Consider the following 24,455-nt stretch of genomic DNA (forward strand, 5'->3'; position numbering starts at 1 on the left):
AGCGGAACTCATCCTGTGTGTCAGGTCTCACCCTAGAAAGCATATGAGTAGCATTTCCTCTTTTGATAAAAGGTTTCTCACCAGGGTTGGGGGAAGGGGCCTGTGGAGCAGACTGTCAGTGGTCACCCTATTTGCTGATGACTTTTTTATGCCATCTCTCCTGCAGCTGGTCCTATGGTGTATTGCTCTGGGAGATTGTTAGCTTAGGTGAGTATTAATTTCCCCACCCGGTGCAACAGTGGGCACAGGGCATGGAGCCTCCAGTCTCCTCATAACCCAGTGCCACAGGACACCCTTTAATTTCTCTAATGGCAGCAGCACACTTAACACTAAGGGCCTTGTGGCTGTGCACTTCACTCTAAATTGTTTCTGTCTGTGTCTGAGTGTCAAAGAGCAGTAAAAAGTTACCCTTATAACTTTAAATGGGTGTTATACAACCAATAAAAGCCCCATCCTAAAGGCCATTTAATTTCAAGGGCAAAACCCCATACCCCAAACCAAGCACTTCATGTATAACATGATAGTGGTTTTATAAATTACTATTTTAAAATTGCAAGTTGCTATATTGAAAAGTAATGAGAGGTATTATATAGGATTTCCCATCCTTTGAAGTTTTTCTACAATAGTGGATAGCTTTTCTACGTTATGCTGTACAGTAACTGTTGTTGATAAAGTAGGACTTGCATAAATACAGACTTTGAGTATGAAAAATGAAATGTCATTGGTACATGAGATGTGCTCTGCATAGGAGACTCGGGAGGAAGGAGAGGCACTATTAAGAGTGAGGTCTTGGTGCGTCCCCTCCACTCAAGGAGTGGTAGCATCGTGGTGTGATCAGCGATGCAAGTCCAGCCTAGTACACAGTGAGGTTGTGGAGGGAGGCACGTACCCTCTATCTTCTCCCTCCTCACTGCTTAGCACTGGGGCAGGAAACACAGCCTTCTGTGTCGGTGGGACTCATGGACCCTACTCTTTGTGTTCCAGGAGGCACCCCCTACTGCGGCATGACGTGCGCGGAGCTCTATGAGAAGCTACCCCAGGGCTACAGGCTGGAGAAGCCCCTGAACTGTGATGATGAGGTGTAAGTCAGGCCTCACCGAGGTTATTTCATCTCTCCTTTTCTCCATGTGACTCTCACGGAGCCATCATCACGTATAGTAGGACACCCGCATTAAGATATCGCATAGGTGAAGAAAAAGGAGATTTTTGCTAGTAGGCAAGGAGCAGCAACTTTGCCTGCTACTTACATCTAGGAGAGTGGTTAAGGCACAGCTCTTGAGAAGGGTGGAACGAGGAAGGAAAAGGACAGAAGAATATGAAATACACAAAATTGATGGTGAAAAATGCAGTAGATGTTTTATTCAGGTTGGTGTACAGATTTTAGAATCACTCCATTAAGCAACAACTTGTTCACCATTTTGCTTCTTTTGAGATTATTTTTCACAAGGAAGAACAATTAATGTCAGTGGAGCCTCCACTCCAGAACTAGCCATTGGAAGTCCTTACGTGGCAAAATTTCAAGAGTGTTTGGTGATAGGTTGAACAAACAAGTCATTGCTCAGATTTCTAAGAAAGGAGATGCTAATATTTCCCCTGGTACAAGAGGCATAAACATAGTCACCCCAGGCAGATATAGATGATCAAGAGCCTCCAAGAGGATATGAATAAATTCTGGGGTGAAGGTTGTAAAAAAACAGTTGAATGAAAAAAATAAAACAATTCAGGCTATAAAAATGTAATTTTATAAAACAAGAATCTTTGAAGAAAGGCCAAAATGAGATAAATCCTGATATGAAAAATGTCAGCTATTCAGATGAAATCTCAGAGGAAAGCCCTGCCCATAGATTCGATCAAGAGGAAGAAAGACTGTCAGGTCTTGACAAGGTAGAGGAATGGAATCACTCAATCAAAAACATGTTTGATTTAAAAACAAACAAAGCAAACAGCCAAGGAATAGAACCTATTGGGGTATATGGAACACTATTAAAAGACCAAACTGACTAAACCATTAGAATAAGAAGGTGGTGGAGAGACCCACGTCAAAGGCACAGAAAATGTTTTTAACATAATCAAAGAAGAAAATTCCCAAAGTCTAGAGATGCACCAGGCATGGTAGTGCACGCCTTTAATCCCAGAACTTGGGAGGCAGAGGCAGGTGGATTTCTGAGTTCGAGGCCAGCCTGGTCTACAAAGTGAGTTCCAGGACAGCCAAGGCTACACAGAGAAACCCTGTCTCAAAAAACAAAAAAAAAAAAAAAAAAAAAAAAAAAAAAAAAACAAAAAAAAAAAAAAAGAAAGAAAGAAAGAAAGAAAGAAAGAAGGAAAGAAAGAAATGCCTATCAAGGTACAAAAATCATGTAGAACACCAAATAGAACTAAAAAGGACCCCCCGCAATGTCATATAACAGTCAAAACAGTTAAATGTACAGGAAAAACATTGAAAACTGCAAGAAAGAAAGAAAGAAAGAAAGAAAGAAAGAAAGAAAGAAAGAAAGAAAGAAAGAAAGAAAGAAAGAAAGAAAGAAAGAAAGATCAATCCACATGGACAGATAGAGAGATAGTCAGAATAACAACCATTTTTTCCCATGAAGACTATGAAAGCCAGGAGGGCTTGGATGGATATTCTACAAGTTATGAAAGATTACAGATTTCAGCAGAGACTACTACAGCGGGCAAAACTGTCAGTCAAAATTAAAGTATAAAGAAAATCTTCACATGCTAAAAATGTTTAAACAATTTATAACTAATCTCTCCCTACAGAGGATATTAAAAGGAATACTTAGGTCTGAAAAAATGTTAAATCAAAAGAGGTATATAATAAAACACCAGAAAAGCATCAAAATAACAGAAATTAATAAACATTGTTTAGTAATAATTAACATTACCAGTATCAATTCCCCCAATTAAAAAAACACAGACTAATGGACTATGTTTAAAAACAGGATCTAGGGCTGAAGTGATGGCTCAGATATTAAAGAAAAAGACTCAAACCAAAAAGAGGAAAAAGTAGAATCCATCATTTCGCTGTTTTCAAGAAACAAATCTCACCATTAACAATAAATACCCCATAGAGTAAAAGGATGAAAGAGCATTTCAAGCAAATCTAACAAAGAAACAGTTCTTATTCTAATACAACATATTCTTTAAACCAAAATAGTTCTGAGCGAAACACTTCACACTCACCAAAGCAGTGTTTCTCAACCTTTGTAATGCTGCAACCCCTTAGTCCAGTTCCTCATGATGGAGTGACCCCCAATCATAAAGTTATTTATGTTGCTGTTTCATAACTGTCATTTTACTACTGGCATAAATATGTAAATATTTGCTTTCTGATAATCTTAGGTAATCCCTGTGAAAGGGCTGTCCAACCCCCCAAAACGGTCATGACTCACAGGTTGAGAACTACTGCATTAAAGAAAAACCTACAAAAGGATATGTCCTAAACATATACATACCAAACACAGAGGCACCTAATTTCATAAAAGAAATACTATCAGATCTTAAGACTACTGATTAACCACAACACAATGACAGTGGGTTATTTTAATACCCTATTGTTATCAATAGACAGATTTTCAGATCTAAGATCTATCTTTAGAAATTCTGAAAATAAGATATCATAAGTCAAATGGACCCGATAGATACCTACAGAACATTCCACTAAAACACTAAAGAATACACATTCTTCTCAGCAGCCCATGAAACTTTCTGGAAAACCTACCACATATTAGGACACAAAGCTAGTCTCACTAAATACAGGAAAACTAAAATGACATCCTGCATTCTATTTGGTCACAATAGAAAATAGCTGGATAGCAACAGCAATAGAAGCAACAGAGAGTATGCAAATTAAACAATACAATTTTTAGTGGTAATTGGGTCAAGGAAGAAATCAAAATGGAAATTTTTGAAAATTTAGAGTTGAATGAAAATGAAAACACAACACACAAAAATCTACAGGACATAAAGAAGGCAATCAGTCATCTGAGAAGGGAACCTAAATTATTAAAATGCCTCTATAATGTGGGGCTGTAGGCAAATCTATGGAGCATTTCTTAATTAGTTATTGATGGGGGAGGGCTTAGACCATTGCGAGTGGCATGATTCCTAGACTGGTAGTCTGGTTCCATAAGAAAGTAGCACTCCTCCATGGCCTTTGCATCACGTCCTGCCCTTATTACTTTTGATGATGAACTGTTATTTGTAACTATGAGGGAAATAAACCCTTTCTTTCCCAAGTTGATTTTTGTTACAGTGATCCATTGCCAGAATAGAAACCATAAATAAGAAAATACATAAAGACCCTAAAAAAATCCACCAAAAAAACTACAATAGCAAAAAACATCTTTAAAAGTAGTAGAAAACAAAATCAGCCCATAAAAATGGAAACCTTCCAATATGCAAGGGCAAATACACTAAGGAAAAAATCAGAGACACAATACAATTCATAATAACTTCAAAAATATCTTAGAGAATTAAAATACTTATATCATGAATACTTTAAGATACTAGAGAAAAAATTGAAGAAAGATACCAGAAGATAGAAAGATTATCAGATTTAATATTGTCAAGATACCTATTTCAAAAGCAGCCTACAGATTCAAGGAAACCCCCATCAACACTCCAATACAAGTTCTTCAAAGAAATTAAAAAACTAATCTTAATTTTTAAAAAATTTTTATTAGGTATTTTCCTCGTTTACATTTCCAATGCTATCCCAAAAGTCCCCCATACCCACTCCCCCACTCTAATCTTAAATTTTATATGGAAACATAAAAGATCCAGGATAGCCAAAATAATCTTGAATACAAAAATTGCTAGACATATCACTATTCTAGATTTCAAGTTGTACTGCAAAAAAATAAAAAATAAAAAAATAAAAATAAAAAACCAAAAAACAACAACAACAACAACAACAACAACAACAAAACCAGCATGATACTGGCATAAAAATAGACAAACTGATCAATACAGTAGATTTCAGAATGCTCATATAAGCCCATGTCTGCCTTATTTTTGATAAAGGCTAGCAATACACTGTAGAGAAGACAAAGCCTCTTCAAATGGTGCTGGCAAACTGGAAAGTTCTATGTAGAAGGATAAAACTGGATCCCTATCTTTGATCCTGCATAAAACTCAACTCCAAATGAATTAAGCCACTTCAACAGAAGACCTGACAGAAGAAAAGTAGGAAATACATTTGAATTTGTAGGTACAGGAAAGAGCTTTCTGAACAGGAGTCTAGGAGTGCAAGCACTAAGATAAACAACTGATAACTGGGATGTCATAGAGCTAAAATCCTCCTGTACAGAAAAGGACACCACATTTGATTGAAGACCCAGCCTAAAGAATGGAAAAATCCTAACCAGCTACACATTTGACAGAGGGTTAGCTTCTAGAAGATCTAAAGAAACAAACACTGAGGATACATTTAAAAAAAAAAATCAAAATTTGAGGCATGGAACTAAACAGAGCATTCTCCATTTTTCTTTTTTCATTAGATATTTTCTTTATATACATTTCAAATTTCAAATGCTATTCTGAAAGTTCCCTATACCCTCCCCCCACCCTGCTCCCTTACCCACCCACTCTTGCTTCTTGGCCCTGGCATTCCCATGTACTGGGGCATATAAAGTTTGCAATACCAAGGGGCCTCTCTTCCCAGTGATGGCTGACTAGGCCATCTTCTGCTACATATGCAGCTAGAGACATGAGCTCTGGGGGTACTGGTTAGTTCATATTGTTGTTCCACTTATAGGATTGCAGACCCCTTCGGTTCTTTGGGTGCTTTCTCTAGCTTTTCCATTGGGGGCCCTGTGTTCCATCTTATTGATGACTGTGAGCATCCACTTCTGTATTTGCCAGGCACTGGCATAGCCTCATATGAGATAGCTATATCAGCAGGGTCCCTTCATCAAAATATTGCTGGCATATGCAATAGTGTCTGAGTTTGCTGGCTGATTATGGGATGGATCCCCAGGTGGGGTAGTCTCTGGATAGTCCATCCTTTCATCTTAGCGCCAAACCTTGTCTCTGTAACTCCTATCATGGGTATTTTGTTCCCTATTCTAAGGAGGAACGAAGTATCCACCATTGGTATTTCCTCTTCTTGATTTTCTTGTGTTTTGCAAATTAAACAGAGCATTCTTAAGAGATGAAACACAAATGACTGAGAAATAAATTTTTTAATGTTCAACATCCTTAGATATTAGGAAGATGCAAATAAATACTACTATGAGAGTTCACCTTACCATAGAGTCATAATGTGATCTAGCCAAATGGTGATAAATGCCAATGTAGATGTGGCAAAAGAAGGACACTAATTCACTGCTGATGGGAAGACAAAGTGGTAAAGCCACTACAGAAGGAGGCTCCTAAAAGAGCAAAGCATTCTATGCCCCAGTACAGGGGAATGCCAGGACCAGGAATTGGAGTGGGTGGGTTGGGAGCGGGGGAGAGAGGAGGGGATAAGGGATTTTCAGAGAGGAAACTAGGAAAGGGGATAACATTTGAAATGTAAATAAAGAAAATATCTTTAAAAAATAAATAAAAATAAAAATAAAGAGCAAAGCATTGATCCACCACAAGATTCAGCTATACCACATTTGATATGGAGGAGGTTGAGTCTTCAAGAGAGGGAAGATAAAACATAGGGAGACTTTCAAGAGAAGGAAAACAGGACATAGAGATATAAAGGGGAGAGAGAAGTAATGGAATTGGAAAGTTAAATGGGGTGAAAGATAGAAGGTAGGGAAAAGGAGGAAATTCAAGGAGGGAAACAATATTAAAGACCTTCTGAAGAAGTTATATGACAAACTACCAGTGTAGAGCTTCCTAAAATTTAAACATACACACATATAAATAAAGTTGAAGACTCAACCTCCCCCATACCAAATGTGGCATAGGTGAATCGTGTGGTAGATCAATGCTTTGCTCTTTATTTGTGTATATACAACGAGTTTAAATAGAGTTGCCCTAAAATGATGCTACCATTCCCCTACTAGACACTGCAGGCTAACAAATAAAAAGCCCAATGCTAGGAATGAGTTATCTCCTTTAGAGTTGTTTGCCAGTGCGGTCCCATAGCCCCTCCAAACAATACAGGATATAGCCATTGTACTTGGTTACTCTTTAGGACTTGATGGTAAAACAGTGTTGCTGAGGAGATCAGACATTTCAGTCATAGAACATGGAGACATCAAGCTGAGATTGACCTGGAAGCTTTATCACTACTGCCTAGCTTTCATAGTGATAAAATATGCTATGTACACTGTCAGAGAAGAAAAGTAATCACCAGCCTTACCCAGCCATGGGCCCTGCAAGCTACAGTAACAATTAATGTGCAAGACGTGTCTACAGGTGCAATAGTGGTACGAACGAAGATCATGGCAGTAACCAACTCCTTTATGCTTGGATTCTAGGCCCACTCCATAAGATGGAACCCATTTTTCAAGACTATTATTTGAACCTGTAGGTAGACAGCTTATAGGGCCTAAGAGAACTTACTATTACTCTGCTAAAGGAACATACTATTAAACCAAGTCCCAACGACTCATTGTTAGAAGATTAGTGTATCTCTCAAATATCACTAGAGAACTTTCCTGTTTTCCCTCAGTAGCTGGTAATTAACACAGAGAACCATAAACTGGTCAAGGTGCAGAGAATAAGACTATGGAGTGCTCAGCTCTAAATGAGGTATCTTTATCATCTGCTGTCCTCCTAAGTCTTTGGAGGTTATTATGGAAAAGGGGGCAAATGATTCTAAGAACCAGAGGTACTAGATGACTATAAGGAAACAGTATTTTTGGAAACAACAGGGATATTACATATATGAACTCACAGCAGTTGGGGCAGTATGTATAAGACCAGCACAGGCTCAAGCTTGATAAAACCCCAGTATTAAGGGCAGAGCTACCCTTAATGAATTAATTCTCAAAAGAACTCTTTTGAGAATTAGTTCATGTATTCATTTATAATTAAAAATGCATATCATATATAATTATATTTAACTATATTATATAATATATTAATTATATAATTATAATTATATATGCATATTCAAATATATATATATCTTACTGTTCTGAAATCTGGGAAGTCCAAGATCAAAGATCCAACAGAATTGGTGTCTGTGAGCTGTTTCTTAGTTCTTAGAATGTTTGTCAATAATTTGTCCATTGTACCTGGTCAAGATGCCATTTGTTTTTAGTGGCAGGGCTTCTTTAAAAGTCCTACCTCTATGAAGTACACATATGGGCATTTCATAAGGGGAACTAATGTTTAAGAGAGGTAATATTCCAAAAGAAACACTGCTATGGACAGGGAACTCAGTTTATTCTGCATGGCTACAATAGCTGAGATCAAAGTTCTAAAAGAATGGCAACAAGTCTGCACTGGACCTACAAATGAAGAAAGGGGATGTGTGTTTGGATGAGGAGAAGAAGGCACTTTGGAAACTTTCTAGGTAGTTTTATTTTATGCCTGACAATGTCACATTCTTCAGTGACTAATTTTGTTTTTCTTCTATCTCATGCTTCATTCCAATGGCATAGCCAGGCCTAAAGCCCACTCAGAGTTAATCCCTGCACTCTTTATGTTCAAAGGTATGATCTAATGAGACAGTGCTGGAGGGAGAAGCCTTATGAGAGACCATCATTTGCCCAGATATTGGTGTCCTTAAACAGGATGCTGGAAGAACGGAAGGTGAGCACAATTTAATACAGGTCCTCTTTCCTGGAAATTTCTGATGTGCTCAATGTGATCACTAAAATGTCATTGATACAACTCAACAAGCTACTCTAAAATAGCTTCAGGTATTACAGGCACATAACAGACATGCTCCCCAACTTTGAGAAGTTAGGAGGAAATAAGATTTCTATGTAAGATATAGTCACTCATATATACAATAAAATACAACCTGCAAGTTATCTCTTAGAGTTGGAAGCAATCTTATCCACGTGGCCTGCATCTTTAAATTTAGAGATGAAGAAACAAAGAGTTTAAGTGACTTGGCCAAGAACACACAGACAACAAAGTCTGGCCTATAGTTTACTATTTGGAGGGTAAGAAAGTCTATCGAAACATTTAAAAAAGTGGCTGCCTGTATCAATTTAGGGGTCAACAGGCAAATAAAGCTAGGTTAGCAAGATTACCCATATAGGGAAAGATGAAGAAGTGTGGCCAGGGGAAGGAGCCTACACTTCCCTAAAAAGGAGTTGACCTTTTTAGGAAAGGTCAATGAGATACCAAAGGAGGTCAGAAACTAAACCGGGGGGGGGGGGGGGGGAGTAGGGAATTTTACTTAGGAGTCAATGGACGCAATTCAGAAGTAAACAACACCAAAATCACTGTCACACACATACAGAGGGAATGAGAACAAAAGGTGTCCCCCTAGCTGTGAGAGATAAGGAAGCCAGGACATTTACCTAGCTGCTCCTGGAAGAGACAGAAGCAATGTGGTGTATTCTAATCCTTTCTCATTTCAGACATACGTGAACACCACACTGTATGAGAAGTTTACCTATGCAGGAATTGACTGCTCTGCGGAAGAAGCAGCCTAGAGCAGAACTCTTCATGTACAACGGCCATTTCTCCTCACTGGCGCGAGAGCGCCTTGACACCTGTACCAAGCAAGCCACCCACTGCCAAGAGATGTGATATATAAGTGTATATATTGTGCTGTGTTTGGGACCCTCCTCATACAGCTCGTGCGGATCTGCAGTGTGTTCTGACTCTAATGTGACTGTATATACTGCTCGGAGTAAGAATGTGCTAAGATCAGAATGCCTGTTCGTGGTTTCATATAATATATTTTTCTAAAAGCATAGATTGCACAGGAAGGTATGAGTACAAATACTGTAATGCATAACTTGTTATTGTCCTAGATGTGTTTGATATTTTTCCTTTACAACTGAATGCTATAAAAGTGTTTTGCTGTGTACACATAAGATACTGTTCGTTAAAATAAGCATTCCCTTGACAGCACAGGAAGAAAAGCGAGGGAAATGTATGGATTATATTAAATGTGGGTTACTACACAAGAGGCCGAACATTCCAAGTAGCAGAAGAGAGGGTCTCTCAACTCTGCTCCTCACCTGCAGAAGCCAGTTTGTTTGGCCATGTGACAATTGTCCTGTGTTTTTATAGCACCCAAATCATTCTAAAATATGAACATCTAAAAACTTTGCTAGGAGACTAAGAACCTTTGGAGAGATAGATATAAGTACGGTCAAAAAACAAAACTGTGGGACTTACATTTATTTTCTATAGTAATCTGTTGTACATTTTAAGAAGTAAAACTAGGAATTTAGGAGTGATGTGTGACATTTCTGACATGGAGTTACCATCCCCACATGTATCACATACTGTCATATTCCCACATGTATCACACATGTATTGTAAAATTTTGTAGTTTTGATCACTTGTGAATTTACTGTTGATGTGGTAGCCACCTGCTGCAATGGTTCCTCTTGTAGGTGAATAAATGTCTTGTCTACCCACACTCTTCCCAGGATTGTGTCTCATAAAAATATATTTGGAAATGTACTTTTAAGATGTCCAAAGTGTGGGTGTTTCAGTCCTTCTTGGGAGGAGAACAAAATACTCACAGGAGCAAATACGGAAACAAAGTGTGGAGCAGAACGGAAGGAAAGGCCATCCAGGGACTGTCCCACCTAGGGATCCATCCCATATACAGTTACCAAACCCAGACACTATTGTGGATGCCAAGAAGTGCATGCAGAAAGGAACCTGATATGGCTGTCTCCTGAGAGGCCTTGCCAGAGCCTTACAAATACAGAGGCGAATGGATGCTCACAGCCTACCATTGGACTGAGCATGGGGTCCCCAATAGAGGAGTTAGAGAAAGGAGTAAAAGAGTTGAAGGGGTTTGCAACCCCACAGGAAGAACAACAATATCAACCAACCAGTCCCTCCAGAGCTCCCAGGGACTAAGTCATCAACAAAGGAGTACACATGGCTCCAGCTGCATATGTAGCAGAGGATGGCCTTGTCATGCGTCAATGCAAGGAGAGGTCCTTGGTCCTATGAAGGCTCGATAGATGTTCCCGTGTAGTGGAATTGAGGGTGGGGAGGTGGTGGGTGGGTGGAGGAACACTCTCATAGATGCATGGGAAGAGGATGGGATAGGGAGGGAGGGAAACCAGGAAAGGGGATAACAATTGAAATGTAAATAAAGAAACTATCCAATTAAGAAAAAAGAAAAAGAAACAAAGAACTGAAAAAAAGTCAAATCCCCCCCCCCTTTTTTTTTTTAAAAAAAAATGTCATCTTAAGATGCATGGCGTTGGTGAGTACATACCCCGGGCAGCAAAGTAAAGCACACGAGGCTGGTAAGCTCTGAAATTCTCCGTCTTAATTCATTGTCTTGCCTCAGAGGAGCAGACCTCCAATTGGACCCCGTCAGCTACAGCTTCACCCATAGGAGAGAAAGAAGTTGAACATTAGGAGTCATTACCATCAAAGACCCTAACAACCTTCTCCAGCAGTGTAGATGTTTGTGTGTTAGTTGTTGTGAATCCTTGTGATTTTCCTCAGCACCAACCTCAGTTGACAGAATAATGCCAACAGTATGCAGTGGCACATTTACTAAGGTTAGAAATTCTGTGTGCTATTTACCAAACACCCCTGCAACCTCTTCCAGAGAATGTTTTCCCACAGCAAACTGGATACATAAATTCTGTAAAAAGTATCTCTTCCCCTAAATGCTTACATCATAAGCAACAACAACAACAACAAAACATGAAAAACCAAGGAGACAAAACATTACCAAAGGAATTTTTCTACAATTTCCTTGTAGTTGATTCCAAAGGAATATATGTATTCCCTAGCAAATAATTCAAAATGGCATTTTAAGAAATAGCTTCAGATTTCAAGAAAATATGGAAAAGTAATGCAATAAGATTGGGAAACAGAGATTTAGGGGACAAATATACTTATGTATGAATATAATTATGGAATTGAAATGTAAAACGAAAGAACTGATAATTCTAAGAGAGGGTATCAGCTGCAGAATAGCTTCAGCAGAAGGAATCCAAATCGAAAACACGTTATTTGAAAATATGAACAAAATCAGAAATAAAAAGAATGAAAGGGGGGGGGAGCAAGGATCTCCTCTGTCTGCTTTCACTTCCTGGGGATGCCACAGAGCCTCCTGGGACCCAGCCTTCCTCCCTCACCTCACCAATACCAAGAAGCACTAACTGGGGCGTCTGTTGGCCTCTACAGCCTGGGAATGAAGTAGACAACCTTCTCTCTCTTTCTCTCTCTTTTCCATCCTCCAATTCCAACTCCCAAGTCTCACCCCCAGCACTGTAACAGACCACCTGCAGGGGCTTTTTCTTTTTTTTTCCTTCTCTGCCTCCACTACCTGGTGACTCTGCCAAATCTCCTGCAGACTTAGCTTTCCTCTTTCCTGTGGATCCCCTCATCTTCTTCCCCCTCTCCCCAGTCCTCTTCCCTTCATGTCTGCACCCAATAACTAGAAACACACTGTACCTAGGACCCCCAGTGGCCACACTTGGCAGGAACTCAAAAGCACCCCTATCAGGCAACCCAGAGCCACCAAACATTTCTAAGATACAGAGATGGCAACAAAAAAAAAAAAAAAAAAAAAAAAAACAAGGAATGGAACACCCACCCAAGAAAGACGAGGTAGCAACACTTAGAATTACAATCACCCCAAACCCAGATCCCTAGACACCAGCATAAAAACAATTAAAACTAATGAGGAAACCTGTCTCCACCCAAGCCCAGCATGCCTGGGGTCCTACCCCAACAGTCAGGTACTGAGGTGGGACACAGCATAGATGAAAGCCAAAAGCTGATGACCGCTGGCCTTTTAACTATCTCTTACTGTTCTGGGTGCCAAAAGCTGATAGCTCTTTTGCTCTCTTGAGGCCAAATGCTTGTTGGTATAGGTGTGGCCTCTTTGGGAATTGTCAGCTACCTCTCCAGCACCATGTCTGACTGCATCCTGCTATGCTTCCTTCCATAATGACAATGGACTAGACCTTGGAACTATAAGCCAATCCCAGTTAAATGTTGTCCTTTATAAGAGCTGCCATGGTCACATTGCCTTTTTACTACAATAGAAACCCTCAATAAAACAGCCTGCATCGCTGGGCGTGGTGGTGCATGCCTTTAATCCCAGCCCTTGGGAGGTAGAGGCAGGCGGATTTCTGAGTTCGAGGCCAGCCTGGTCTACAAAGTAAGTTCCAGGACAGCCAGGGCTACAGAGAAACCCTGTCTCGAAAAACCAAAAAAAAAAAAAAAAAAAAAACAAAAACAACAACAACAAAAAAAAACAGCCTGCAGCAGGGCAGTGGTGGTACAAGCCTTTAATCCCAGCACTTGGGAGGCAGAGGCAGGTGGGTTTCTGAGTTCGAGGCCAGCGTGGTCTACAGAGTGAGTTCCAGGATGGCCAGGGCTACACAGAGAAACTGTGTCTCAAAAAAACATTTAAAAAAAGAAAGAAAGAAAGAAAGAAAGAAAGAAAGAAAGAAAGAAAGAAAGAAAGAAAGAAAGAAAGAAAGAAAGAAAGAAAGAAAGAAAAGAAAGAAGACAGCCTGCTTCCAAATTATATACAAATCTAAAACAAAAACAAACAAACAAACAAAAATATGCAAATCTCAACCTGAAAGAGAGTAAGACAGTTCTGGTACAGGGAACATAAACCAGGCCTGTCTGATTCTGTTCCATGATCTGTATACTTCCTCTAAAACAAGAAAATCTGTTCTGTTAACAAGCAATGCAAATCGCGTGATTTACTTCCATGCATTTATGAGAAGAAAAAAGCTCTACTTATAAGAGAGCTAAAGAAAATGAATATAATTTCTTAGGAACATAATTCATAATTCTGTTTATTCAGACAGGCTCTCACTATGTACACATGGCTGCTCTGGGATGTATCTTGTAGCCTGGGCTGAACTTAACAGTGGATCTCTTGCTTCTGCTTTGTGGTCCTGGGATTACAAGAATATGCCACCATATCTGTTCGGTAAGGCTTAACATCAAGAAAATGATGATGTCAAGTATGTAAAGAAAAAGAAATGCAGATGTGAGAAATGGCCTCTGTAATCCCAGGGTCTCATTTTTTTCAACTCTGCATATCCACAAAATGACATTCAGTGCGTAGGAAGCTGGGTCTGAACTTCAAACCATCATCTCTTTCCATGCTCAGTCAACTCTAGAGTCCTCTGTGGAAGTGGAACCTTCGAAATGCACTGGATAAAACTTCATGTTTTATGTTGTTTTCTCTGAGAAAGTTTGAGAAATCTCCATAGCAACAAACAAATTGAGGATGTTCTTGGACAATGTGATTAGTTTCCCTTTCATGCCATCTTTCTCTTTCCAGAGGACCAGCTCCAAGCAAGCCTTAGCATTTTCACTAGAATTATGACCTTCAGATAGTATACAATATTTAAATAACTGTTAGACATAAGATGCGACCATCTGTGCTTAAAATGAAGCCTTCTGTCTCTAAAACAAACTTCACACTGCCTGCTTACCTGGGCCTAATAAACTCAACATAACTTTCACTGTACTGTAAGGGCTTTCATGAATCTAACACCTTAGCACACATTGCCATTTATCTCTCTTCATTTGAGCTGTATTTCATTGGGCTGCATTTCTACTTGTGTGTGTGTGTGTGTGTGTGTGTGTGTGTGTGTGTGTGTGCGCGCGTATGCACTCGTGTGTGAGATAACTCAGATACAATCAATATTAGAAACTTGTTTTGTTTAATGCTAAAAGATACAGAATGAAATTTGGAATGGATTAAATGCTCATACCAACAAAATACAAAGGCACCTTGGAAAAAAAAATCTCTTCCCTATTCTCAGGGTAATTGCTTTTGTGATTGGTGCAGAACATTCAGGGTTATACAAGGTAGTGTAGTGAGCATCATAAAATGCTTCTTGTTTTTTATTCTTTTGGGACAAGGTCTTATGTAGCAGGCTCTCTACTACAGATCTCTACTAAATGTGTTACAGCTATTCTTTCAACACAAGCACAGGGAGATGCTGTGGGACCATCCATTATGGGAGAGAACTGACCCATAAGAGCCTAGTGTGCCACGCGAAGCATTTCAGATAGTGCACCTTCACCATGGGCCACATACATGGTTTTCTCCACCAGTCAGACCAGTGATTTCAGCATCAGTCATGGACAAATGGGCTCTTAACAGCATCTACTATTTTCTATGAGTAGTCACACTAGTTTCCTAAGGGATATTTTTCAGGCAAGCTTAAATGATAAGGAAATATAACTTGTATACATTCAACTGTAATAAATAAGCTGTCAAATAAAGGGAGAAAAACTCTCAGAAGGCCTTCATGAAGCACAAGGACACCACCAGCAGCAATAGCTACCATAGTAGCAGGTAACATAAGTAGTTACAATTAAGTTAACAGACTAACAGTCTCAATATATTTTGCAGAGTAGTCTAATGAGGTAGGTATTTTTATTGTCATGTTCCATAACCAAGGAAATTGATGCTTTCAAGAGGTCAAGGAACTTGGCCAAAGTCTGGTCCATATTATATTTTCTGATAACAGCTACCTCTCTTTTGAGGTTTTATTTATATACCATTTTCTAAAGTATGAGGAAATTGGGACTTAAAAATTCAGGATAACCGAGCCCCGGGCTACCTGCCAGCTGAGTCTTGCCCAACACCCGCAAGGGCCCAGACGGGACTCCCCACGGGATCCTAAGACCTCTGGTGAGTGGAACACAGCCCCTGCCCCAATCCAATCGCGCAGAACCTGAGACTGCGGTACATAGGGAAGCAGGCTACCCGGGCTTGATCTGGGGCACAAACCCCTTCCACTCCACTCGAGTCCCGGGCTACCTGCCAGTAGAGTCTTGCCCAACACCCGCAAGGGCCCACACAGGATTCCACACGAGATCCTAAGACCTCTAGTGAGTGGAACACAACTTCTGCCAGGAGTCTGGTTCGAACACCAGATATCTGGGTACCTGCCCTGCAAGAAGAGAGCTTGCCTGCAGAGAATACTCTGCCCACTGAAACCAAGGAGAGTGCTACCCTCCAGGTCTGCTTATAGAGGCTAACAGAGTCACCTGAAGAACAAGCTCTTAACAGTGACAACTAAAACAGCTAGCTTCAGAGATTACCAGATTGCGAAAGGCAAACGTAAGAATCCTACTAACAGAAATCAAGACCACTCACCATCATCAGAACGCAGCACTCCCACCCCACCTAGTCCTGGGCACCCCAAAACAACCGAAAATCTAGACACAGATTTAAAATCATTTCTCAGGATGATGATAGAGGACATCAAGAAGGACTTTCATAAGTCACTTAAAGAATTACAGGAGAGCACTGCTAAAGAGTTACAGGCCCTTAAAGAAAAGCAGGAAAACACAGCCAAACAGGTAGAAATCATTAAAGAAAAACAGGAAAACACATCCAAACAGGTGATGGAAATGAACAAAACCATACTAGAACTAAAAGGGGAAGTAGACTCAATAAAGAAAACCCAAAGCGAGGCAACGCTGGAGATAGAAACCCTAGGAAAGAGATCTGGAACCATAGATGCGAGCATCAGCAACAGAATACAAGAAATGGAAGAGAGAATCTCAGGTGCAGAAGATTCCATAGAGAACATCGACACAACAGTCAAAGAAAATACAAAATGCAAAAGGATCCTAACTCAAAACATCCAGGAAATTCAGGACACAATGAGAAGACCAAACCTACGGATAATAGGAATTGATGAGAATGAAGATTTTCAACTTAAAGGGCCAGCTAATATCTTCAACAAAATAATAGAAGAAAACTTCCCAAACATAAAGAAAGAGATGCCCATGATCATACAAGAAGCCTACAGAACTCCAAATAGACTGGACCAGAAAAGAAATTCCTCCCGACACATAATAATCAGAACAACAAATGCACTAAATAAAGATAGAATATTAAAAGCAGTAAGGGAGAAAGGTCAAGTAACATATAAAGGAAGGCCTATCAGAATTACACCAGACTTTTCACCAGAGACTATGAAAGCCAGAAGAGCCTGGACAGATGTTATACAGACACTAAGAGAACACAAATGCCAGCCCAGGCTACTATACCCGGCCAAACTCTCAATTACCATAGATGGAGAAACCAAAGTATTCCACGACAAATACAAATTCACACAATATCTTTCCACGAATCCAGTCCTATAAAGGATAATAACAGAAAAGAAGCAATACAAGGACGGAAATCACGCCCTAGAACAACCAAGAAAGTAATCATTCAACAAACCAAAAAGAAGACAGCCACAAGACCAGAATGCCAACTCTAACAACAAAAATAAAAGGAAGCAACAATTACTTTTCCTTAATATCTCTTAATATCAATGGACTCAATTCCCCAATAAAAAGACATAGACTAACAGACTGGCTACACAAACAGGACCCAACATTCTGCTGCTTACAGGAAACCCATCTCAGGGAAAAAGACAGACACTACCTCAGAGTGAAAGGCTGGAAAACAATTTTCCAAGCAAATGGACTGAAGAAACAAGCTGGAGTAGCCATTTTAATATCGGATAAAATCGACTTCCAACCCAAAGTTATCAAAAAAGACAAGGAGGGACACTTCATACTCATCAAAGGTAAAATCCTCCAAGAGGAACTCTCAATTCTAATATCTATGCTCCAAATGCAAGGGCAGCCACATTCATTAAAGACATTTTAGTAAAGCTCAAAGCACACATTGCACCTCACACAATAATAGTGGGAGACTTCAACACACCACTTTCTTCAAAGGACAGATCGTGGAAACAGAAACTAAACAGGGACACAGTGAAACTAACAGAAGTTATGAAACAAATGGACCTGACAGATATCTACAGAACATTTTATCCTAAAAGAAAAGGATATACCTTCTTCTCAGCACCTCACGGGACCTTCTCCAAAATTGACCATATAATTGGTCACAAAACAGGCCTCAATAGATACAAAAATATTGAAATTGTCCCATGTATCCTATCAGACCACCATGGCCTAAGACTGATCTTCAATAACAACATAAATAATGGAAAGCCAACATTCACGTGGAAACTGAATAACACTCTTCTCAATGATACCTTGGTCAAGGAAGGAATAAAGAAAGAAATTAAAGACTTTTTAGAGTTTAATGAAAATGAAGCCACAACGTACCCAAACCTATGGGACACAATGAAAGCATTTCTAAGAGGGAAACTCATAGCTCTGAGTGCCTCCAAGAAGAAACGGGAGAGAGCACATACTAGCAGCTTGACAACACATCTAAAAGCCCTAGAAAAAAAGGAAGCAAATTCACCCAAGAGGAGTAGACGGCAGGAAATAATCAAACTCAGGGGTGAAATCAACCAAGTGGAAACAAGAAGAACTATTCAAAGAATTAACCAAACGAGGAGTTGGTTCTTTGAGAAAATCAACAAGATAGATAAACCCTTAGCTAGACTCACTAAAGGGCACAGGGACAAAATCCTAATTAACAAAATCAGAAATGAAAAGGGAGACATAACAACAGATCCTGAAGAAATCCAAAACACCATCAGATCCTTCTACAAAAGGCTATACTCAACAAAACTGGAAAACCTGGACGAAATGGACAAATTTCTGGACAGATACCAGGTACCAAAGTTGAATCAGGATCAAGTTGATCATCTAAACAGTCCCATATCACCTAAAGAAATAGAAGCAGTTATCAATAGTCTCCCAACCAAAAAAATCCCAGGACCAGATGGGTTTAGTGCAGAGTTCTATCAGACCTTCAAAGAAGATCTAATTCCAGTTCTGCACAAACTATTTCACAAAATAGAAGTAGAAGGTACTCTACCCAACTCATTTTATGAAGCCACTATTACTCTGATACCTAAACCACAGAAAGACCCAACAAAGATAGAGAACTTCAGACCAATTTCTCTTATGAATATCGATGCAAAAATCCTCAATAAAATTCTCGCTAACCGAATCCAAGAACACATTAAAGCAATCATCCATCCTGACCAAGTAGGTTTTATTCCAGGGATGCAGGGATGGTTTAATATACGAAAATCCATCAATGTAATCCATTATATAAACAAACTCAAAGACAAAAACCACATGATCATCTCCTTAGATGCAGAAAAAGCATTTGACAAGATCCAACACCCATTCATGATAAAAGTGTTGGAAAGATCAGGAATTCAAGGCCCATACCTAAACATGATAAAAGCAATCTACAGCAAACCAGTAGCCAACATCAAAGTAAATGGAGAGAAGCTGGAAGCAATCCCACTAAAATCAGGGACTAGACAAGGCTGCCCACTTTCTCCCTACCTTTTCAACATAGTACTTGAAGTATTAGCCAGAGCCATTCGACAACAAAAGGAGATCAAGGGGATACAAATTGGAAAAGAGGAAGTCAAAATATCACTTTTTGCAGATGATATGATAGTATATATAAGTGACCCTAAAAATTCTACCAGAGAACTCCTAAACCTGATAAACAGCTTCGGTGAAGTAGCTGGATATAAAATAAACTCAAACAAGTCAATGGCCTTTCTCTATACAAAGAATAAACAGGAGGAGAAAGAAATTAGGGAAACAACACCCTTCTCAATAGTCACAAATAATATAAAATATCTTGGCGTGACTCTAACTAAGGAAGTGAAAGATCTGTATGATAAAAACTTCAAATCTCTGAAGAAAGAAATTAAGGAAGATCTCAGAAGATGGAAAGATCTCCCATGCTCATGGATTGGCAGGATCAACATTGTAAAAATGGCTATCTTGCCAAAAGCAATCTACAGATTCAATGCAATCCCCATCAAAATTCCAACTCAATTCTTCAATGAATTGGAAGGAGCAATTTGCAAATTTGTCTGGAATAACAAAAAACCTAGGATAGCAAAAAGTCTTCTCAAGGATAAAAGAACTTCTGGCGGAATCACCATGCCAGACCTAAAGCTTTACTACAGAGCAATTGTGATAAAAACTGCATGGTACTGGTATAGAGACAGACAAGTAGACCAATGGAATAGAATTGAAGACCCAGAAATGAACCCACACACCTATGGTCACTTGATCTTCGACAAGGGAGCTAAAACCATCCAGTGGAAGAAAGACAGCATTTTCAACAATTGGTGCTGGCACAACTGGTTGTTATCGTGTAGAAGAATGTGAATCGATCCATACTTATCTCCTTGTACTAAGGTCAAATCTAAGTGGATCAAGGAACTTCACATAAAACCAGAGACACTGAAACTTATAGAGGAGAAAGTGGGGAAAAGCCTTGAAGATATGGGCACAGGGGAAAAATTCCTGAACAGAACAGCAATGGCTTGTGCTGTAAGATCGAGAATTGACAAATGGGACCTAATGAAACTCCAAAGTTTCTGCAAGGCAAAAGACACCGTCAATAAGACAAAAAGACCACCAACAGATTGGGAAAGGATCTTTACCTATCCTAAATCAGATAGGGGACTAATATCCAACATATATAAAGAACTCAAGAAGGTGGACTTCAGAAAATCAAATAACCCCATTAAAAAATGGGGCTCAGAACTGAACAAAGAATTCTCACCTGAGGAATACCGAATGGCAGAGAAGCACCTGAAAAAATGTTCAACATCCTTAATCATCAGGGAAATGCAAATCAAAACAACCCTGAGATTCCACCTCACACCAGTCAGAATGGCTAAGATCAAAAATTCAGGTGACAGCAGATGCTGGCGTGGATGTGGAGAAAGAGGAACACTCCTCCATTGTTGGTGGGAGTGCAGGCTTGTACAACCACTCTGGAAATCAGTCTGGCGGTTCCTCAGAAAACTGGACATAGTACTACCGGAGGATCCAGCAATACCTCTCCTGGGCATATATCCAGAAGATGCCCCAACTGGTAAGAAGGACACATGCTCCACTATGTTCATAGCAGCCTTATTTATAATAGCCAGAAGCTGGAAAGAACCTAGATGCCCCTCAACAGAGGAATGGATACAGAAAATGTGGTACATCTACACAATGGAATACTACTCAGCTATTAAAAAGAATGAATTTATGAAATTCCTAGCCAAATGGATGGACCTGGAGGGCATCATCCTGAGTGAGGTAACACATTCACAAAGAAACTCACACAATATGTACTCACTGATAAGTGGATATTAGCCCCAAACCTAGGATACCCAAGATATAAGATATAATTTGCTAAACACATGAAACTCAAGAAGAATGAAGACTGAAGTGTGGGCACTGTGCCCCTCCTTAGATTTGGGAACAAAACACCCATGGAAGGAGTTACAGAGACAAAGTTTGGAGCTGAGATGAAAGGATGGACCTTGTAGAGACTGCCATATCCAGGGATCCACCCCATAATCAGCATCCAAACGCTGACACCATTGCATACACTAGCAAGATTTTATTGAAAGGACCCAGATGTAGCTGTCTCTTGTGAGACTATGCCGGGGCCTAGCAAACACAGAAGTGGATGCTCACAGTCAGCTAATGGATGGATCATAGGGCTCCCAATGGAGGAGCTAGAGAAAGTAGCCAAGGAGCTAAAGGGATCTGCAACCCTATAGGTGGAACAACATTATGAACTAACAGGTACCCCGGAGCTCTTGACTCTAGCTGCATATATATCAAAAGATGGCCTAGTCGGCCATCACTGGAAAGAGAGGCCCATTGGACTTGCAAACTTTATATGCCCCAGTACAGGGGAACACCAGGGCCAAAAAGGGGGAGTGGGTGGGCAGGGGAGTGGGGGTGGGTGGATATGGGGGACTTTTGGTATAGCATTGGAAATGTAAATGAGCTAAATACCTAATAAAAAATGGAAAAAAAAATTCAGGATAGCAAATTCTCCAGTTATTTTCAAATTCTCCAGTTATTTATCAGGAAAACAACATTCGGTTTATATGCATAGCTTTTCTCACATTCCTTTGTATGTGTATAGATGAGCCATTTTGGTTTCTATGATAGTTCATATTTTAAGCACTACTAAAATTTAGTTTAATAAAATTTAAGAATGGATATAATCACACCAATAAGTGCTCATCTTAGAATTAGTCCAAAGCCTTCCTCTAAATATTTAATAAATGTCAAATAGGTTTTATGAAATTCAACCTAAAACTGATCAATGATATCATTAGTATTTCATGTAAGGATTTTTAAAATGAAAAAAATTAAACATAACTATAATGGTACTACTCAGGTTAGTTTTGACTTTGATCAGAAATGCTGCACTTTAATGCTAATGATTGATAAAGCTAACTCTTTGTAATGGTTTGTATATGCTTGCCCCTGGGAATGTACTATTAGAAAGTGTAGCCCTGTTGGGGTAGGTGTGGTCTTGTTAGACTGGGTGTGTCACTGGGAGTGTAGGCTTTAAGATTCTCATCCTAGCTGCCTAGAAGCCAGTATTCTGCTAAGCCTTCAGGTGAAGATGTACAACTCTCAGCTTCTCCTGCATCATGCCTTCCTGGATGCTACCATGTCCCTGCCTTGATGATAATGGACTGAACCTCTGAACTTGTAAGCCAGGTCCAATTAAATGTTGTCAAAAGTTGCCTTGGCCATGATGTCTGTTCACAGCAGCAAAACTCTAAAATAGTCTTCATGGAGTGGATTTTCTATGGATTTGCCATGTCAAAGGATATGCACTTGATAATAGGTCCACAAGATTGCAGACACTCTTGCCCAATGGGAATGTGGTCTTGTGAACAGAGCTGCTGAATAAGAAATGAATACTTTCGATGTCGTTTTTCCTGTTTCTTTACCTCCCACATGTTTCCCCCTTCATAAAAACACCATTATAACCAAAGCTTGTTTCTAATTTAAGTTTTCTAGTCTAAAAGTTAGCATGGTGTCTGCATAGTTTTAGTAGGTAATCAGTAACTATAGAATGAACTAATGAAAGAAAACAAAAGGTAACTAATTTTTCAAAGTCATCTGCACTCAAATACCTCAGCTAAAAGTTCATATAACTTAGGAGTAGAATATTCCAATCTCAAAACCCATCTCCTTTAAACATGCTTATCTTGTATTAGAGTCAATGGCTTAGCTCACTTGTTTTCATACAATGTCACAGGCTTTCATAAGCTAGAATAAAGGACAGTCAGGCTAGTGTGTGAGCTTCAAGTCTTTGGCAGATAGCAATGTCCAAGAACAAATGTTTCATTTACACATCATATTCAGTAGACACATTTTCATAGCTTAGAAACCTCTAATACAATTTACTGATATCTAATTTTGCTAACACACCAACAATGATTATAAGAGAAGCAACTCTACCCCCATTTATTCATCTATTTCTCTTTCCTAGGAAGATAATCTACATTCCCCCAACCCCAGTCCTTACTCTACATGTAACCTCTGTGGTTCTACGGATTGTAGCATAGTTATCATTGACACAGCAGCTAATATTCACATATAAAATAATACATACCATGTGGGTCTAGGATAGCTCACTCAGAATTTTTTTCTTCTAATTTCATCCATTCACCAGTGGATTTCATTTTTTAACAGCTGAGTAATATTCCGTTACGTAAATATACCACATTTCTTTATCCATTCATCTGTTGAAGGACAACTAGGCTGTTTCAAGTTTCTAGCTATTATGAATAGACCAGCACTGAACACGGTTGAGCAAGTGTCACTGTAGTAGAATGAAGTGCAGAGCTTTTGGGCATATGCTCAAGAGTGGTATGGCTAGATAGGCAACCCCTTCCAGAAGATCTGGTAGGTTGCTTGCAGACATTCTCTGCTCTCTCTGTTCCCCAGCAGACAAAATCCCTCAGCCACCCCCTCTCCCCCAGAGCTGCAAGAGAACACCAGCTCAGGCCTTCCTTCCCCACTCCCCAAGTGCCTTCTGTGGATGCCATAGAGCATCCCCTCATTGTGTCTCTCCAAGTCCTCCTTGTGTCCCAGTCTTGAACTCAGGCAGACACCCCTGTTCAACCACAGGGCACTTGCCAGAAGACCAGTTAGGTGGCCTGCAAACCTTCTCTGCTCTCTCTGTTTTCCCTGAGGTCCACTCCCTCGTCCCCTCCTGAACTCCAAGAAATCAGCATTTAGACCTAAAATCACCCCCAAATCAGACGCCTAGATGACAACATAAGAACACTATAACAGCCAGGGCACTATATCACCACTAGAGCCCAGCTAAACTATCACAGAAGCCCCTGAATATTCAATTAGCTAATGCATAAGATAAAGATCTTCAAAGCAACTATATGAAGATGATAGAAGTCCTAAAAGAGAAAAATTAATAAACCCCTTAAAGAAATCCAAGAAACAAACAGTTGAAAAAAAAACAAATGAAGGAAATCAAGCTCTATAGATACTCTCAGAGACAGAAGGGCCTGCCCAGATTGCTGCAGACTCCAAAAGACCACCAATGATAGCCCAGACTACTGCCCCTAGAAAAAATTTCAATCATCAGAGATGAAGAAAATACAATATTCCAT

General features: G+C 39.6%; 2 protein-coding genes across 5 annotated transcripts in view; one reads left to right on the top strand and one right to left on the bottom strand.

Moving 5' to 3' along the window:
• The window catches only part of Tek (TEK receptor tyrosine kinase), a 135,891-nt gene extending 125,353 nt beyond the window's left edge, over window positions 1–10,538 (top strand). For 3 of the 4 annotated variants that reach the window (NM_013690.3, NM_001290549.1, NM_001290551.1), the window contains 4 exons: window positions 167–207; window positions 985–1,081; window positions 8,604–8,703; window positions 9,486–10,538. In NM_013690.3, the coding sequence (NP_038718.2) occupies window positions 167–207; window positions 985–1,081; window positions 8,604–8,703; window positions 9,486–9,560 (313 nt within the window). In that variant the 3' untranslated portion in view covers window positions 9,561–10,538. The remainder of the gene's footprint in view (window positions 1–166; window positions 208–984; window positions 1,082–8,603; window positions 8,704–9,485) is intronic. The other variant, XM_006502930.3, reaches the window with a different exon arrangement.
• A 720-nt stretch (window positions 10,539–11,258) lies between these two features.
• Window positions 11,259–24,455, bottom strand: part of Eqtn (equatorin, sperm acrosome associated) — a 54,257-nt gene continuing 41,060 nt past the window's right edge. The window contains exon 9 of the mRNA XM_006503333.4: window positions 11,259–11,431. Within this exon, the coding sequence (XP_006503396.1) occupies window positions 11,379–11,431 (53 nt within the window). The 3' untranslated portion in view covers window positions 11,259–11,378. The remainder of the gene's footprint in view (window positions 11,432–24,455) is intronic.

The sequence above is a fragment of the Mus musculus genome, chromosome 4, assembly GCF_000001635.26.
Source record: "Mus musculus strain C57BL/6J chromosome 4, GRCm38.p6 C57BL/6J".
Taxonomy (NCBI): Eukaryota; Metazoa; Chordata; class Mammalia; order Rodentia; family Muridae; genus Mus; species Mus musculus.